This window comes from Aphis gossypii, chromosome 1 (assembly GCF_020184175.1).
Source record: "Aphis gossypii isolate Hap1 chromosome 1, ASM2018417v2, whole genome shotgun sequence".
Taxonomy (NCBI): domain Eukaryota; kingdom Metazoa; phylum Arthropoda; class Insecta; order Hemiptera; family Aphididae; genus Aphis; species Aphis gossypii.
Window position 1 is genome coordinate 18,119,378 of NC_065530.1, and position 18,972 is coordinate 18,138,349.

The 18,972-nt window shown below is 25.9% G+C and overlaps 3 protein-coding genes across 5 annotated transcripts; 1 reads left to right on the top strand and 2 right to left on the bottom strand.

Annotated features, from left to right (window-relative positions):
• Positions 1-1,445: 1,445 nt before the first annotated feature.
• On the bottom strand, positions 1,446-7,335 carry LOC114124654 (sperm-associated antigen 7). 2 transcript variants are annotated; one of them, XM_050198581.1, is made up of 8 exons: positions 6,428-6,916; positions 5,246-6,314; positions 4,959-5,160; positions 4,567-4,634; positions 4,244-4,332; positions 3,556-3,727; positions 2,409-2,583; positions 1,446-2,298 (listed from the first exon to the last, which is right to left on the bottom strand). In XM_050198581.1, the coding sequence occupies exons 1-8, from the start codon at positions 6,595-6,597 to the stop codon at positions 2,177-2,179; spliced, it is 2,067 nt and encodes a 688-aa protein (XP_050054538.1). In that variant the 5' UTR covers positions 6,598-6,916; the 3' UTR covers positions 1,446-2,176. The 2 variants fall into 2 exon arrangements, with proteins under 2 accessions (XP_050054538.1, XP_027843770.2); XM_027987969.2 differs by lacking the exons at positions 4,959-5,160; positions 5,246-6,314; positions 6,428-6,916 and adding an exon at positions 6,927-7,335.
• A 95-nt stretch (positions 7,336-7,430) lies between these two features.
• On the top strand, positions 7,431-12,656 carry LOC114124648 (uncharacterized). Of its 2 annotated transcripts, none has more exons than XM_027987963.2 (10): positions 7,431-7,598; positions 7,656-7,935; positions 8,044-8,169; positions 9,230-9,371; positions 9,429-9,552; positions 11,080-11,280; positions 11,358-11,467; positions 11,527-11,736; positions 11,797-12,151; positions 12,226-12,656. In XM_027987963.2, the coding sequence occupies exons 2-10, from the start codon at positions 7,658-7,660 to the stop codon at positions 12,459-12,461; spliced, it is 1,782 nt and encodes a 593-aa protein (XP_027843764.2). In that variant the 5' UTR covers positions 7,431-7,598; positions 7,656-7,657; the 3' UTR covers positions 12,462-12,656. The 2 variants fall into 2 exon arrangements, with proteins under 2 accessions (XP_027843764.2, XP_050054540.1); XM_050198583.1 differs by having other exon boundaries at positions 7,433-7,598; positions 7,643-7,935.
• A 467-nt stretch (positions 12,657-13,123) lies between these two features.
• LOC114124656 (putative ATP synthase subunit f, mitochondrial) lies at positions 13,124-14,438 on the bottom strand. Its single transcript, XM_027987971.2, has 2 exons — positions 14,197-14,438; positions 13,124-13,518 (listed from the first exon to the last, which is right to left on the bottom strand). The coding sequence occupies exons 1-2, from the start codon at positions 14,308-14,310 to the stop codon at positions 13,309-13,311; spliced, it is 324 nt and encodes a 107-aa protein (XP_027843772.2). The 5' UTR covers positions 14,311-14,438; the 3' UTR covers positions 13,124-13,308.
• Positions 14,439-18,972: the final 4,534 nt, after the last annotated feature.

Genomic DNA, 18,972 nt, shown 5'->3' on the forward strand with positions numbered 1-18,972 from the left:
AAATATATTAAGATAACATATCTTATTATAAATCTACAATGGATCGTAAAAATATTGTCATATGATTCGAAACACAATTTCATAAAGCGTAACATATATATTGTATCATTATGGGCATTAAATGTTATGTCAACCTATATCAAGCAGAAGATAGTAACACACTAAAATCACCTACAATAATTACAAGGAAAAACCATCAATCATATAAGGAAAGATAAATTTATTCTTTTGATGAGAAAAAGAAATACATCTACATTTTCTATATTTTTTGGCTTTTAAATATTTAATGAAACACCGTTCTGAAAATATGTCGAGATCGTGTTGAAGTAGAATAGTCATCCATAGAATTGATTTGGTAAATCTATTTTTAAATTATCAGTGAACCATAGGTACTTACATGAAATAAATTTAAGACGCAAGATATTTAATAAATAGTAGAAATAAAAAGCGTAGATAAATGGAACACCATAAGATTTACCAGAAATTGCCACACCTTACTACTGGACATTTATCCATCAATCATAACTCTAAAAGATATTTGATAAATAAGAGAACCATAATACTAGTCAAACTAATACCTAGAGTAAAGTAAATCACTTTAATTAAAAAAAACATAATATCATAGAATATACTAATTATATAGCACAGTTAATAAGATATAAGTGCTTATTATAGTTATTAGTTAATACTTAGGGATACATCTAAATATCGACACATAAATACATTACACATTATATGATATTTAAGTATAAAATTTCAAAAATTGAGTGTTGTAAAAACTCAGTCTCTCTCCCCCCAACAATCCAAAAAGAGGGGAATTGTCCACTTTAGCCTCTTCCTAAATACTGATCAGTGTATCATATTATAATATATTAATTTTTATAATATATAGGCACCTATTATTGATATGTCAATACTGCATACCGTTTAAAGGTAAAATGGTTTGAATTCCATAATACATGACAGAAAATTTTTTAAGTCAAGTAAATAATTGATATTGTTAAAAGAGACATTTTTGTTAAGTATGAACATATGTCAAAATAACATCTTTAAATATATTTTAAACGTCTTTAAAAAATTGTGTTTTTCTATTTTTCAGTATTTATGTGTACTGCTCTTAGAACCTAAGAATCAGTCCAAATTATTTACTTTACATATTGAAATATACTACAAATAATGCCTGAATTTAATTAAACAATATTCTTACTAATGTAAATTAAAAAATTTAATTCAAGTTTTACTACAAATTAGCATCAAAATCACAGACAACCAAAACTGTATCATTTGACTGATTATTAAAAAGATATCACACCTGCATGTCTCAATCTGAGAAATATACATGGACAATTTTACCATCACAAAAATCCTTTGCTGTAATATTTTTTAAAAATAGAGTGAATTTACCTACTATACAGTTTAAAGGTAAGATTGTTATGTAGAGTATCTTAAAAGCTTTAATTTATTGATATTTTAATAACAAAGCAAGTAAAGATAATTTTAAGATCATGCATGTTTTGTACATTTTATAATGATTATAGTTTGATTTAAAAATAAAACATCTCTGAGTCCTAGATAATTCTATAGATAATTTTTTCTTTAAGTCAATTTATTCTAATTTAAAAAAATAATAAAATGAAATAGATTAACAGTACAATTGTTATGTGTTTTTAAAACAGAGACAACATATTATGCAGTATGTGGTATCCTCTTAATATAAATTTCAGTACATAGGTATACATTTCTGAGAGTAGACAGGGTTGAAGACTGTTATAATAGAAATAACTTGATATTTTACTCATTTATATTTACTAATAACATTATTTATTTTAAACTTAAATCAAAATAATGTCAAATACTTGAATTATACAAATTACACGTAATATATAACCTATTTTAGATAACTACATTTATTATATGGTTTTTATGTTACAGCTGGTTTAGTCAAATTAATGTCAAAAATATGATATATTTCCTTACACGAAGAATGTAAAATAAAATAAGTATATATTTTTGAAATATTTGTTAGAATAATACATTTAAATGTGAGAACTTTATTTTTAAATTTCACTGTTCTATATATGTTTTAAGTAATTTTAATATGAGCTGTATTCCTAGTTTGTTTGATTTAATAAATCTATATTTCATAATAATGTAGACTGCTATAACTAAAAAAACATTAGTTGGTTTTTGAAGATTGGCTTTGAGAGTTGTCATTTTCTATTTTCAATCGCTTTTTTTCGCGTATGTCTGCTAAGGTTTGCTCAATTGATCTTAAATCCTTTTTATTTTCACTTGGAACTAAAAACATATTTGAATTATAATTTTTTTCATGGTTGTTAAATTTTATAAATAAAATTCTAGTTGAATACAGAATCTAAAAATATAATAATAAAATGTATTAAACTTACCAAATCCATAAGATTTATTAGTTTCTGTTTTACGTGCTGCTTGTTCAGCTGCTTCCAAACCAACAAGGTGTTGGAATTTTTCTTTGTAATTATATTTAGGCTTATCTTGGTTAGTTCGCTTTAGCATCATTCGTTTTTTTTCATCTAACATTTCTTCAATTTTAACTTGTTCTCTCTAAACATTTATAAAAATTAGTATATTAAACTATATTATATTCATATTATTGATATTTAAACTATGATTTTATAATATAAGTACATAATACTACAATATAAAACAAATGCCAAAGAGTATGGAAATAATGAAAATGTTATAAACTTTTAGAAAATGTATATATTATTTAAAAATTTGAAGTGTTGTACGACATTTATATAAAACAATTAATTCAGTTGTAAATAAATCAAATTTATAGTAATTTTTAATAAGTGTATGCATAGTGATAGTTTATATTTTACTATAATATCACTATACAACTTCTTATCTAGTTTGTGTTAATTTCACATTTGTATTTAATATTTATTATTTATTATAAAATAAACAAACATACAAAGATTTAAAAATAAAATTAAGTCATTACTTATTCAATTTTAATGTACCCAATATTATTAAACTTTATACATTTTAAATGTATACAATTTTTTTTTTTTTGTATTTTATTGATTAAAATTACTTATTTATCAATAATATTAGTCTACACACACTTTTAAAAAATAAATATCAAGTTTAATTATATCATTATTATATGAAAGTTCTAAAAAATCTAATTTATACTTAAGGAGTATAATTATATACATATTAATATATTAATGAACTAAAATAATAAGAAATATATAGCATTTTTGTGATAAGTTTAAATATTCATTAATGACAGTCAAAATTGTCTTATTTTATTTTTTAACAATAGAAAACCAAGTTAAGTTTAAATTTGGAAAAGAGACTGGTCAAGAATATTACAAGTCAAAACATAATTTTCGTTTGAGATGACTAGGCCAGTTTTCAAGAATATAAGGGACAGTGTTTTTTTTTATTGATGGTTATTATTGGAGGTAAAATGTTTATGGTACATTGGTAAATGGTAGCTTAATATTATTAATAAAAATAAACATAGTTATTGAATATTTTTAACTATATAAATATAATACAAACTTGTTCAGATAATCTTTTAGCAATATCATCATTCCATTCTTGACCATTTCGGAGTGCATTTAATTCATCTTCAGAAGGTGGAAAGTCTTTCTTGAATATCATAATATATCGATCAACCTCTTCTTCTCCAAAAGAATAAGCTAACATTCCAGCATCCTCAGCAATTTCATGTCTATATCAAAAATATATATTCATATAGTTCTAAATTGGTAATAGATATGAATAAATTTGCTTTTAGGGAGTATCAGAAAACTCAAATATAAAAAACTATACAATCTTTCTAATCGATATCTTTCAGAACAATTACAAATAATCTGTGGTATGTTAATAATCGAACCATCAATAAATTTGAAATGACTTCAACATAATGACCACTCTCATTCTAACATTTAAATTTTACAAATGATTCCATAACACACTACATAATCATTTAAATCCTCTTATATCAAAATGTATTCTTTTTAGACCTGATACAATCTTTTCACTGAAAATAAAATGGTTTAGAGATTTTTTAACTTCATTATTATGTATATAAAAAAAAATCAATTAAAGAGTGATGTCAATGAATATTTTTTCTACTCAAGTCTTCCACATATCATTTTTTCTTTTTGATCAAATTTACTTATTGTTTTATTTAATATAAATTATTATAATAATAATTATGATTTAAAATAATTTATATACTTACACAATATTACGAAGCACTTTATTCAAAGTAGGGAATTTCAAACGAGTTTGGTGATCATCTTGAACAAATGATGTCACTTTTTTCTCTGTCTAAAATAAAACACCATTTAATTCAAAGAAATTAAAGAAAAAATTCAATTTCTGTTTTTATAATTTACACAAAATATTGGATAAGAAAAAGACATATTTAAATACCTAAACAATGAAAATTAATCAAGAAGGAAACATTCTTGAGATAAATAACTAAATTTCTAAATTACATTAACATTAAGCAACTTAAAAAGCATATGATTTCTTATTATAAAAATATATAGTTAATTTTACTTCGTTACGGAACTGTATCATTCTTGCTTTTTCTTTATTTTGTTGTTTGATTAACATTTCTTGGGCTTCTGAAAAAAAAAATAAATCAGTGATAAAATCTATGTTATGTTACTGGCAAAGTGAATAAGTTACATATTATTACACATAATAATTAAAACCAAATACTTTCAGGGAAATTAAAACATAATTTTAAATTTAATATTTTAAGCTAATTATTTATTTATGACTAAATTTATTTAATTTTACCCTAAAAAAAGAACCAATAAATGATAACAATTATTAATGTTTGTACAATAATTTATAATACAAATAATCAATGAAATGTAGGTACAATAGGTATATTTATAAAAATTTATAAATTACACAATAAACTTGTTTTTATTAAAACACACTTTTTACTTTGTTATTTCCATTTGTATGTGTTTGTACTGAGCTAATTGATTGTTCATTTAACAAAGTTTCTAATACCAATTCCTCTTCCAGCTTTTCATTAAAGTTTATAAGCATTTTTTGACATACACTAACTACACTTTTGGTATAAGATTGCTTTAAAATGCCATCTTGTGTTCCAGATTTATTACAGCTATCAGTTAACTGAAAAAAAAAAATTATAAAACTATAGTTGTTTTAATAATTCAATTTTTCTAAGGTATGTTGTAAGTCATTTTTGAAATACTACCTCTATAACTGGCAATATATTTCTGGAATCCCCGTCTCTAATATCTTTAAAATCTGGAAGTTGAACTGATCCAGTTTCTACTGGTAAACATTTTTTATCTAAATTTTTTTTTATTGCTATTTCACCTAAATTATTTAAATTTTCATTGTTTAACTGAATAACAGAAATCATTTTTTCATTTCCAGAGTTAGAATTTGATAAGTTTTGTTTTGTATTTATATCTTCATTTTTTTCCATAAATTCTCTTAAGTCTTCTTCGCTATCTATATTTAGTGCAGCGTTATCAGCCATATTTTCACTTAATCCTACTTTAATTTTGGTACCAAATAATGCTTCATAAGGTGTCATTTTTATACCCGAATGATAAGTTTGGTTTTTCATTATCTGTATAAAACGAAGACCTTCACTCCAATGAGAGCTTTTTTGATCCTGCATCCAAGTAATTAACATATTTGTAACATCTTGTTTAACTTGCTCTTCATTTTCTTGGGAATGATAAGGTTTGCCATGAACAATTTTTAATTCTGGCCAGAGGCCTCGAAGACAATTAACTACATCATTAGAAAAATCTCGACTATGAAAAGACTGAATAATACAAGGGGCTCCTAACAAAGTAAAAATATCAATAAGGTTGTAAGCCACTTCTTCAACTAGTTTATGTTTTAAGGGCCTTAGCACTATAAATTTTGTAAGGTAATCTTGATAAATCATTATGTACTTAAATTTTTCATTAGAAAACAATTGAAATTCAATTAAATCGACTTGGCATCTGGAATTGAATTCAGAACAAATAATTGGTTTTATAACTGTGGCTTTTTTAATACTTTTTTGTTTTTCCTGGCATGTTTCACACATTTGTAAAAATGTGCAAATATCACTACGACTTATATTTTTGTATTTTTTATTTAATTCCTTTATCATTCGGTCACGTCCACCGTGCCCAATTGAAATATGAGTTGATTTTAATAAATTGTACAGTTTTCCATCAGACACATAATACAGCACAACATTTTTGTCTTTCATAGGAACTATTAATTTATGTTTGTCTTGAACTAATATTACATCAAACCTAAAATCAAATTTAATTATTATAATAGACATCAAGATCCAATTGTATTTTTTTTTTTTAAGTACTTATCACAAAATGTATAATTAGATAAAAATAAATAAATAAATATTTACCTTTTTAATAGCTGAAAGTCTCTTGGCTCTTTTTTCTTAACTCCGCGTTTTAATTCTATTATTCGTTTGGTAATATTGTTATACTGTTCATCAGTTAAACATGAAGCATTTTTAGCTAATTTTTCTCGGTTTTTTTTTAACTCACTATTAAACTTTGATTTTGCATTCATTGTGTACTATATTAATGTATAAATAACATATGTGCACTGAGTACAGAATAGTAATATTAATATGTCAACAATGGTATCATTCAGTTTTAATGGCTAGTCATAGTAATTCAGATATTAAAATATTTTTAAGTAGCAGCATTTTATACAGTTTTATTAACTGCTATTTGTTAAAAAATCATTGACTAGATAACACTCATAATATGTACATTCCTAGATATTTGTAGACATTTTACGTAACGACTAGGACTAGGTGCTAAACGCAAATTGCGGGAGTATTCACTTTGCCAAACAATACGAATAAATATAATAAACATCCAATTAAGGCTTACTTTTTTGCCTTAGTTTTTCTTTAGTATCCACAGTTGGTGGTTTTTCCATTGATTTCATAATCGACCCAAGTAAATCCATGATGATGAAATTTGATGGAAAGTGTAATTAAAAGTAAATAAGTACTTAAATTATATCCAACAACAATTGATTGACAAAAAAATAAAAACAGGTATCACTCATTCACACTACTGCTGTTACTGCCTGTTGGTTATTAGCAAAGATGATACGGTTAATAACTTTAAATAAATTTCCGACGATCGATGTTCAAAACTTCATTCTCTAGTCTTAACTTTCAATAATTCGCAATGAAAAAATAAAAACCATTAGGCATTAAGTATCAAATAATGATAGCCATTATTAAATAGTATGGAAAAAAATTAAAATATAGAAGATATTTAAGATAATAATACTACAGAACAACAGTCAACAATAAGGAAGGACTTATCAGTAAAGTTATCACACATGGATGTTATTCTGTGATTCTACGGTTATTTTGCGATAAATGATAATATTATTAGAAATATTTATATATTATTTATTTATTATTTACATTATAATCAAATCTTACGAATTCACGAATTTACGATTATAAATTTTCAACTCCCAAGATTAAATTTGTATACATTTTTATTTTTTTACTACCACTGTGATTAATTTGCCATTATATCATAGTAAGTACATACGTAGAATTAATCTTATATTAATAATATACAAGTATTATGTTCTAGAAATGGATTTACAAAATTTGGAGAATTATCCAGTATACATATTAAATGTGATTCCGGAGGTCACTGAAGAAAGCAATGTACAACAACCACAGCAAATGACTTCTGGAGAACTGTTATCCTACAACTTCTATGTTCCAAACGTAGACCACCAAGTTCCAATACTGAATGCAGAAAGTGTGCCGCCGATAGTTTCTCATACTAATACTACAAAGTCAATCAAAAAATTAACTTTTGACAAAACTATACACCATTCGGCAGTAAAAAATAATCAATCTATTGAGTTAGTAATAAATGTTAACTTTGTAGCATATTGTTTTTAGAATTCAAATTATATCAATGACAAAATATTTATTTTAATTAGGTATTGATTTTTATTGAATTGTCTTAGGTCACACATTAACACAAATTCTGAAAAATCTGATTTATCACGGTTAATAAAAGATGAAGATATACATAATGGTAATAATAAAATAATGAAATATGACCCAGCAACTGATACTAATGTAATTATTCAGTAAGTAGATTAAATTTAAATTTTTTAGGTACTTAAATACTATTATTAATTTTTAAGCTTTTTTCCTATAATTGTTACGTATTAATAAAAATAAATGTCATAAAATATTTAATATTTTATGGTTTTTCTTTTTATTCTATTTATTTAGATATTTCTTCACATGGTAAATATATTTCGTTTGGCATTTATCTTCTGATTTAAGTTTCAGTAAAATATACCAAATTCATAAATTAACAGGTTAAATTAAATAAATTAACTGCCACAGCTTTTTTCAATGCTTATACCATCTTGCTAAGTATACCATTTCTGGTACACGGCTAAACATTATTATCGAGTCACATGTACCATTAACTATTTATATATTTATTTAATTATTTATATATCTATTTAAGGTACATTAGACTCATTGACTTTAATAACACTGTGTGCCAAAATGGGTACACATAAATGTGATTTTCCTATGTGTGATGTTTGCATGGCCTCCTAGTAATGTTTTAGTAAAAATAGCTAAATAAATTTATAATTTTTCAATTTTTAATCAATATTTTTATTAATGACATGGTGTATTATTAATATAATGGTAAATTACTATTTTTTTTAATAATTTTATTCTTATTTTATTTTATAATATAATACATTTTTTATATTTATGAATTATGATTATGAAAGAAACTATTGAATACTGATTAAAGTGCATACTTTAATTCAATGCCTTTTGATCTAAAAAAAAAAAATATATAATACCATAATGTATGTAACCAAAAATCTTTAAGATACTATTAATGAAAGGTTATTTATGTCCTAAGAATAATTTATTCACTTTTTATATAATTGTTAGAATTACTTTAAGTACTAATATATAATATGTGTAATGTATTAATGGTTTGTATCATTTATTTTTAATATTTAATATGTATTAATGTAATTTTCTACCACCACCACAAGCAATGCTTAAGGTGATACAAATAAATATAAATAAATAAAAATGTTTTAAACTTTCTGAATAACTAATATTGTACAAAAATAAGCATATTATAATAATTAATTAATTTTTATTTAGTTTGGTAAGGCCAACTGATTTAGAACCAAATTGTAATGAAATAAAGGTGCCAAAACGAGGACGACCGAGAAAAGTTATCGGCGAATTAAGTGAGAGTGAAACAAAACGTGATGAATCTTCAATACAAAACAAAGCAGAAGATGTAATTTAATAAACTTAAATATTTTCTTATTTTTTAACAACTTTTATATTTTTATAGATTATAGAGTACCCATTAATATCTACTAAGTCTGGTCGCTTGTGTAAACCTCCAAAACACTTTTTAAATGGTGAAAACGCAATGGAAACTAAAAAGAACCAGTTTTTAGAGGTCGGCAATAATGGTAATGTATGTTTTTTATTTATAAATTGCAATTAAAATTTAAAAGAATTAGTCATTGTTTAAAATTAATAGTCCAATAAAAGGTCTCAAACTATATTGCATGGAAGGGGGAAAAATGTTTCCGTTCATGTTTTAAAATTTAGTAATCAGTTTTTAAAAAATTTTAAGTGTAATAATATGTTCAATGTTTTAACTATAATCCAGTCAGCAAGAGAATGCTACTCTTTAGTGTATCTAATTAAACGAGCTCTGTAGTTTCATGCCCAAATTTCTCCCATTCTACTACCTACTCATCGTCAAAATAATTCTACCTCTCACTATGCAGTGATTGGTTGTGGTATCTTGTGTTGATTACGGCTAGTGTTTAGGCAGGGTTTAGTGGTAGAAAATATGCTGAGAACAGACGAGATGTAGTTGCCTCCCAATACGTTCTCTTGTTGGCCAGAGTATAAAAAAGAAATTATTACAATTAAATTTTTTAAATAACTATTAACAATGAAATAAAAATATTTTTATGTGAATCAAATCCCTGTAATCATATTTTCCAATCCATTTTGTACAATTGATTTAAAATTTATTTATTGGTTGTGGAACCGTATTTAAGTGAGGGCAACAGGGAAATTTGCCCTGGGCGGATAATTTTTATCATATTTAGTAAGATGGCCAGGCACCATATATTATATAAATAACATTTTTTGTTTTGTGTGTGTGAGGCGTAAAAAGTGTAAATACAGCCATGGTTGGTTAGTTGATGACAAGTTTCATAATTACCATAATTACCTATTACTTATTACATTTTGGTAAGCATATCAGTGGCTTTTGATCAGGGCAAGCGAGGTAAGCTCCGCATGATTACTGAAAAATAAGTGGGTAACTTCATTAACTATATTATAATTCTATAGTAATTGGTAAGAAAATTAATAATTTAAGGTCATATAGATATGCATTATATTGTCTGAAGCACTTCGGATTTTGTTTACATGGCTAGTATCTATTTAGTATAGTAGATATGGCCAGGTGGAATGACCACGATTTTATGCATCACTTGGAAGCGCTTTTAAATACTTTTCTGATACTAAACTTTTAATAATTGGGTTATTATTTTTTTTTTTTTTTGTTGCTCACAATATAATAATTCTAATATTGTTTTCTAATATTTTATTAATAAAACAAAAAAGTAATTAGAGTTTTATGATACAGTTACCAATGAATTTATAAAAAAAAGATAGACGAATGGAGTTTATATTTTAATAATAAGTAAATAAATACTGTACATTAAAAAAAAATCTTTTTTATTATTTACCTAAATAATTAATGATTTACCTTTATGAGTAATGGTTTTTTTTTTTGGCGCTTATCCAACTTCCAATACTATTGCACTCCGCTGAAGCATATTGTATACAATAACTAATTACCTACTACCTCATACCCAAACAAAATAAATACAATGTCAATATGTCATAATATGTTCTTTGTATCTGTGTAAAATATTTAAGTATAAACTTTGATCTATAATTTATTTTTCCAGACTTTATTGGTAGAAAAAAAGTAAAATACAGTGTTAAATCAGATTTTGTTTGTGGAGGATGTGGTAAAACTTATTTAGGCCATAAACGAATGCAAGAACATTTTGAAAGGTTTCCTACTCATAAGATGAACACAGACGAAAAACAAGTGGATTCTGAGTTACAAGATATTTTCCAAAACCTCAACGAAACGCCAATAAATAGTAATCTATCTTTGATGTTTTGTAGACAGTAATAATGATTTTATATAAAACTCAAATAATATTATTTAATATTTCAGTTGATGTAATTTATAGTAAAAAAGAAACTCATACTCAAACAGAAGTCTTAAAAAATCAACACTGTGCTTATATCAAGTCAAAAAAAAATTTACAATTTCATTTGAAACAAGTACAACTATATTATGAAATTAAATTTTATATTTCAGTTAAATACTTGTGTGTTATTAGATAATGAAACATCTGAAAAAAACAAACCTTATAAAATCATTGTCTGGAACAATATCTGTTTGGGATTTATTATCCAGTATACTTGAGAATGATGGTCTACAAGGATTTACCAAAGAGCTAAATACACTTATCATAAATTTAAGAAATTTATCAAAATCTTTAAAATTTGTATCAAATTGTGAATCTAATTCTATTGATAACAGTCAAATGGTGAAATTTATGAAATATCTTGTGGTATGCATTTATTTTATTTTATTATTTTTTTTTTAGTTCATAGATGATTCATTAGGACAGTTGTTTGGCTTACCAAAAGGCTCTTATTGTTTAAAAGACATTCAAAACAATTATGAAATGCAGCAAGAATCTAATGTTTGGGCTATAGACTCGACAAAATCTATTGAACCCGAAGTTTCTGTGTCGCAAAATTTAAATCGCCACTCTAGTCCTATTCATTTAAATCTTTTTGATAGTCAATCATCTAAGGTTGATTTCTTACTTAGCTCTAGTATGGAAGAATCAATATTGTGTGATGAAAATCAAGCAGTCCTGGAAAGTGTAGATGGTCTTGTATCTGAAAGGTTACGTACAATGTCTGATCATTTGCACTCTAATGTACCTATAATTGGTAGGTTACGACTTGTTATCATATATATGTTTATATTTAAACAACTTGTATAAAAAAAGATTATTATATTTCAGATTATCCTATTGCATCCACATCATCTGCTTCTAACGTCTCTCAACCAGATTCCTTTATGGGTCATGGGGTTTATGAAGTTTTTACTAATGATTTAAACCTAGTTCCTACATCTACTGAAGAGTTTATAAAAAGCTTAGAACAGTTTGAACCTCTAAATGACAGTGATAATGCATTAAGTACAGAAACAAGAATGCTGGACTTTGAAGATCTTCAACATACATTTCACACTTCTTAATGATAAAATAACATTCAATTTTCTTATCTTTAATTGCTAAGAGCAAATTTAATATTTGTTGTTGTTTTTTTTTTTTTTGTTCTTTTTTATAAAATTATGGATTTGTGATTATTAATTATAATTGTTAAATAATTCTATACAGTAAGAATACATCAGTAATCATTAAGAGTAAATACAGTTATATATTCATTAAATTTTGCACTTGTTGATCTATTTTTATAGTTTAAAAATAATATTAAATATTTTAAAAAAATCTAAATTATGTCTTGAAAATTGTTACCTATCAAAAATTATTATTTTAGTAATATAATGAAAGAATTTTTTGATTACTTTCATATTTCTGTACAAATAGAAAAATATTTTGTTAAATTATTTTCATTTTTCAGTATAATTTTTTTATTTTATTGATCAGTCTTTAATCCAACAAACGGTTTTCTAGTGATTTATTAAGTAAAAGATTGATTTTTATTCTTAACTAGAATTTTTTAACCGTAACTATACAGTGCTGAAACAAAAAATATACAATGTCCAGTGAGAGAACATACAATTTATGTCTTGAAAATAAAATTTGTTATTCTTATTGGAAGCACTACTAAGAGGCTTAATGTGAAATGATGACTCTAATAATCAGGTGTTTAACACATATAATAATTAATATTAACTTTTCTTGAAGTATAATTTTTTTTTAATGTCTATAAATATTACAAATTGATACTAACTTTTTAAAAAAGAAACATTTTGTTGTTTTGAAATTCAAATACATGTATTTTATTTTATTGTATGAATGTTTTAAACCATCATGTTTATGAAACTAATTATATAAATTCTGCTGCTTAATATATAACTATTAGTGGTATTTGTAGTTGCGATGATGAACAAATTTGCCATAATTAATAGCATAGAAGAATATCATGGAACCAGCAAGAATATGAATCAATGGAGCAACTGTTGCACGTTTTGGCTGTACATATTTGTGTGACCATCTCCAATAAGCACGAGAAAATAATCCAGCAATTGCTTTTGGTGATTTGTTACGACGTCCCACCCATTCAGTGACCTGGAATTATTGAATAAAAATGATAATATACTATATTTAATTATTAGGTAGCAATGGCGTCAAAATAATTACCTATTAAATAAATCAAAATTAAGTTTTACATGCAACTAATAATTAAATCAATACATACAATTGTAAGTCAAGAACAATAATTTATGTATCAACAACAAACATAAATATTTTCTACGTATCAAGTGTCCTAATATGAAAGTTATAAATAAGTTTACATTTTAACGAAGGACAAAGGGAACATTCTTTGGTTTTATTAATTTTAGATTTTTAAATAGATCATTAAAGGCAAAGGTTTAGACTCAGAAGTATGGATTAATGATACAGACCAGATATTGAATACAGGATAGTAATTAAGATAACCTATAGTAACTTTAACATTTTTAGAAGTCCTCGGAGGTCAAACGATTCTGGGCTAGTGTTTATAAGACACGCTACTCAGGGAACACAATATTACTATCAAATGTTGAACATCACATGATCGGCAAATAGTTGTTGGTCGTTAGCTACTCAAATCATAAGATATAGGATATCACCATTGACTACTACTTTTAGGTACAAAGAATTTAAAATAGAATTAATCAAAACGAATCAATCTGTCACATGCGAACATAGAACATGTTCGTTTGTTACTAAGTAAGGTTGAACTATCGAGAAAAAAATAATTACCTCTCCAAGTTTCAATTGAGAAAACGGAGTGTCGGGTGTGCCGTAATAACGAGCCGGATCGTACGGTCCGTGCACTTTAGGATTGTATTCCGCGGGGTAGTCACCGATGGCCATCTTGAACGGTGCTGTAAAACGGACTGGATGCACCAGAAAACCAGCGAAGTGGATTATTATCCAGTTCCCACGAAAGAAAAATCGTTCGCTAGTCCACCTGGTGAAGGTTAAACAGTCAATTTGCAAGACATTATTATTACTATTCCACGAGTTTTTATCACTTATCAGCACCACCCAAACAGCTGGCTTGGAACAGTGTGACCAGACGTTGGTACCCGTACATTCTGCTTTCACGCGGGAATCATTAAATTTAATAATAACAATATACTCTACGGTGAGAAAACAAAGAAAACAAGGAATTTTTTTGTGGAATTTTAACAATTCAATGACTCAAATTCAGCGCTAGATTAAGAAATTTAACACCTCTATGGCGCTCTAATTGTATTTATCATTTTTGTTCAAAAACCAAACTCAGAAGTTTTGCGGTGACATTCAAAAATCTCATGTGTTCTTTTTTTGTTTTAACAATGTAAAGAAAAATCGTACAAAAACAAACAAGGTAAAGTATAAAATACTAGATCAATATTATATCAATTTTATATTTTTAAGGACTTTAACATCCATGCCTACTATAAATAACACTTTGATAGTTGATAAACTACTAGTTAAATTTTTGAATTAAATATTTAGATTTATCAAAATGTTCAATAAATATCTAATAAATAATTTACAGTAACATTACGAGGTATTCTAATTTGAAAAACAGAAGTAGGTATAAATATAGTTTGGCATCCTCGTGAAATTTCGATTTTTTTTTTTTTTTTTGGAAACCTATAATATGTATTGTTTTATAGCCCTGTGACCTACCTTAGGTAATGTTGCATATAGCAAATCTAGGGATATTTTCGTTTTGAATGTCCGACCGAGCGCAGCGAAAGAGTAGCAACGCTGGCCCCTAATTATCCATTATACAATTAAAAATAGAATTCACTTGTAAAATGCAAGATTAGAGTGGAACACGGTGCGGCGTCTCTATAACCCCTGGCCATGTAGCCCGTGGTAGTTGCGATAACGCACAAGTATCGAAAACTATATGCTAAAATAAACATATATATTTTTTAGATTACCCGAAAACTAATGATTTCCGAAAAAAAACTTATGGCACCATAATTTTTAAAACGTTAAAATACATAAAATAAAACCAAAATTTCGAGGGGATGCTAAACTAGATTTGTTCCGAACGAGTATTATAAAATTAAACACTAAAAAGGGCATTAAAATTAGTTTAGTTATTTATTGAAATTAGTTCTTGGCAAACTACAAAATAAAAGCAAAACACATTAGAAAAAAAGTCGGCAAGTGGGTACCGCTCTGCTGTACATTAGGGGGTGGGGTGGACCTCGGGCTAGGGTAGGTTAAATTTGAATGCAATAATAAGTATCATTGTATACGAAAAACGATTCTGAACGGAGATGACTTGTCAGTCTAGAATATTTAGCGTTAGAAATAAATACAAACAATTTTATGAATTTTGAACTACAAAATAATTTGCAAATATTCATGATTTTGACGAATTTTAGTTGAAATTTAAAATTCAAATGCTAATAAAAAAAAAATTGTGCCTATGTATTCTTATAATTTTTTAATCACTATAAGAATAACATATGAGGAACTTTGTATAACATTTTCAAGTATTTTGATTGGGCCAAAAAAATTTTATCGACACTTCAAAAAAAAATTTTCAGAAAAATTGAAAATTTCAGTTGTCTATAAATAGCTCAAAAAAACTCTAAATATTTTGAAAATTAAAACATGTAAAGAAAATGCCAATCTAAATAACTGGTGAAATTTTCAAGTATCTACGACTTATACTTTTTGAATAATAACAAATATTTAAAATCGTTTGAGGATAAATCGTTATCGTTACGCGATTTCGTAAAAATTTAAAATTCAAACGCACTTAAAATTTTTCCTATAATGATGCTTCGAGTTTTCTCTATAGCTACTTGAAGAAAAACCTATGGAAAACTTAGTGTTGTATTTTTAATCCTTAGTTATAAACACAAAACATTTAATGATTTTTCAACTTCAAAATTACTTGCAAATTTTCGCGTTTTCGACGGATTTCGTAAAAATTTGAATTATAAACGCTTATAAAAAAAAAAATTGTGACAAACGATTTTTCATTTTTTTTAGCTTCAATAAGAACAACTCATAAGGAACCTTGTATTAAATTTTCAAGTTTTTTTGGTTATCCAAAATTTTTTTACCGACACTTCAAAAAAAAATTCGCATAAAAATCGAAAATTTCAGTGGTATATAAATAACTCAAAAAAAGTCAAAATATTTTGAACATTTAACTGTATATAGATAACACTGACATAAACATTTGGTGAAAATTTCAAGTATTTACAGTGATTAGTTTTTGAATTACAACAATATAAAAAAATCGATTCGGTCGAAAACTGGTTTTACGTAAAAATTCCCGTTTTTCCGTCATTTTTTTTTATTTTTCTCGATTTTTTTGAAAACTGTTGGAAAATGTTTACTTTTTTACCTCTAAAATGCACCAAGGATATTCACTTTTCCATCGGAAACCTTCCCCGAAGTTTGAAATTGAAGGATTATTTCGACTAGTTATACTGTACACAGACACAAAAAAAAAAAACATACATCATTGTAAAATCAATACATTCATCACTCCGTTCAGAATCTAAAAAAAAAATCTATACCAAAGTCAAAAAATTAATGAAATTTTTATGAAGTAGTTTGTTTAATTAATAATAAAAGTAAAAATTTTTAAAATTACCTATATCGAAAGTCTAAAGGGAGGTTATTGGGGCCATGAATAGTATAGTATATAGTGTTTAGTATGGCAACTCAAGAATTTGAAAATATATTATTTAAGTATAGGTACATAAAAATTCTAAAAATCAGAATTTTAATAAATTAAAAATAGGGATGCATATTGCATATGCTTGGTAAATTACCTTGCACGTAAATTATACAAAAAACTCTTTTATTTGTGTAACGAATGCCTATTATTTATACTATGTTATAAATTTTATAAATCATAACATATAAATAAAACATATTTGACATATTCACGTATTCACCTATACGGCTATACAACTAGTAGTATATATACTGCCGGATCATCCGAGACAATATGTTATGTTGATAGAAATATGTACACAAAAAATATTCAAAATACAGAATAATAGTATTTAATTGATAATTCGTTTAAAATTTTTAATTAGGTATTCGGTATTTTTGGGTAGGTACCTAAACAATATGAACAGTCGTTGTCTACCATTTCGCGCCAACTACGCTGTGTAGGTAGTAGTCAGTAGGCACTGAGTACGAGTAGTCTATAGTAGCGTATATAGAAATTAATTTTGGAGGGGGTTAAAAAAATGTATGATAATATTATATATTATAGGTATATAATAACAATTATACTATAACAATTAAAATCAATGCCCATACCAACCATACATTTCAGGGGGGGAGGGGGTTGAACCCCAATATACGCCACTGCGAGTAGTACGAGTACATTTAAATTCTGAATGATAAAATATTATGATTATTATAATTATTGTTGACGGTTGATGAAATATTTAAGCGTGAGTAAACTACTATTTACATTGATTAAGTATAACGTTAATTCCTTACTAAACCAGGCATTATCATTGTAAACTTATAAGTCATTGTCAACATTGACTAAGTGTCATCTTTCCCGGTAACATATGTATGTATATATTATAAATAGTATATACCTATTATTATGGCTAATGTTATACATTTTGTAAAATCGTGTAAACTGTATAAGTGTAAATACAATTTGTATTTAATGTACGAGTAAATATTTCCATTAAATCAATAGGTACTAATATTTTATTATAATAATAAGCGCTATGCGTGGGTTTATTATAGCCATTTATACAGAAAGTATTTTCTTTTAGTTTTTTAAAAAAATATATATCATTTACATACTCATAGTTCAATTAGTTCAACTCCACTCATGTTTTTCGTCGATATTTAATGTAAATAACGAATACACAACACTGAAAGGTTGAAAATGTCGTATTATTTTACTGTAAATTAGCAAAATGACAATAGTATTTACTATTTACTTATTAATTATAGGTATCTACCTAAGTAAATTCTTTTATTCAGTTTGTTGATAATTCTATATTTGTACAACGCACTCGATGGTTCAACTCAATATTAGCGCATTTTTTAGCTGGTATATAATTACTATAGACGACACGATTGTTTACTAATGAGTAGGAATAAAAATATATCGTGTTAAAACACATAATATTTTATGTTTATTTTATGGGAAATGGGAAACATGCATTAAAATAAATTTAATATTAAATAATACTGAAGAAACATGCAATTTGTGACTCACAAACTGTGAGCGGAAGCCGGAAGTAGAGTGTGAAATTATTTATAGATTACTTTTAAAATGCTGTTTTACATTTGGTTAAGTATGTCAAAACAAGATTGGAAACGTATAATACCTAATAGGTAACTTTCCGACAGGTTTGTTCCACAAAACTAACAACTTCAAACATTTATCCATTGACACAAATATACAATCGCGGAAATCTACGATCGTGAGTAGGTTAGCCTGGTTACCTATTATATTCATAATTTATAGCCGATTAAAAAAATGTAATGTACTATCACTATATTATATTCTCTATATTTATA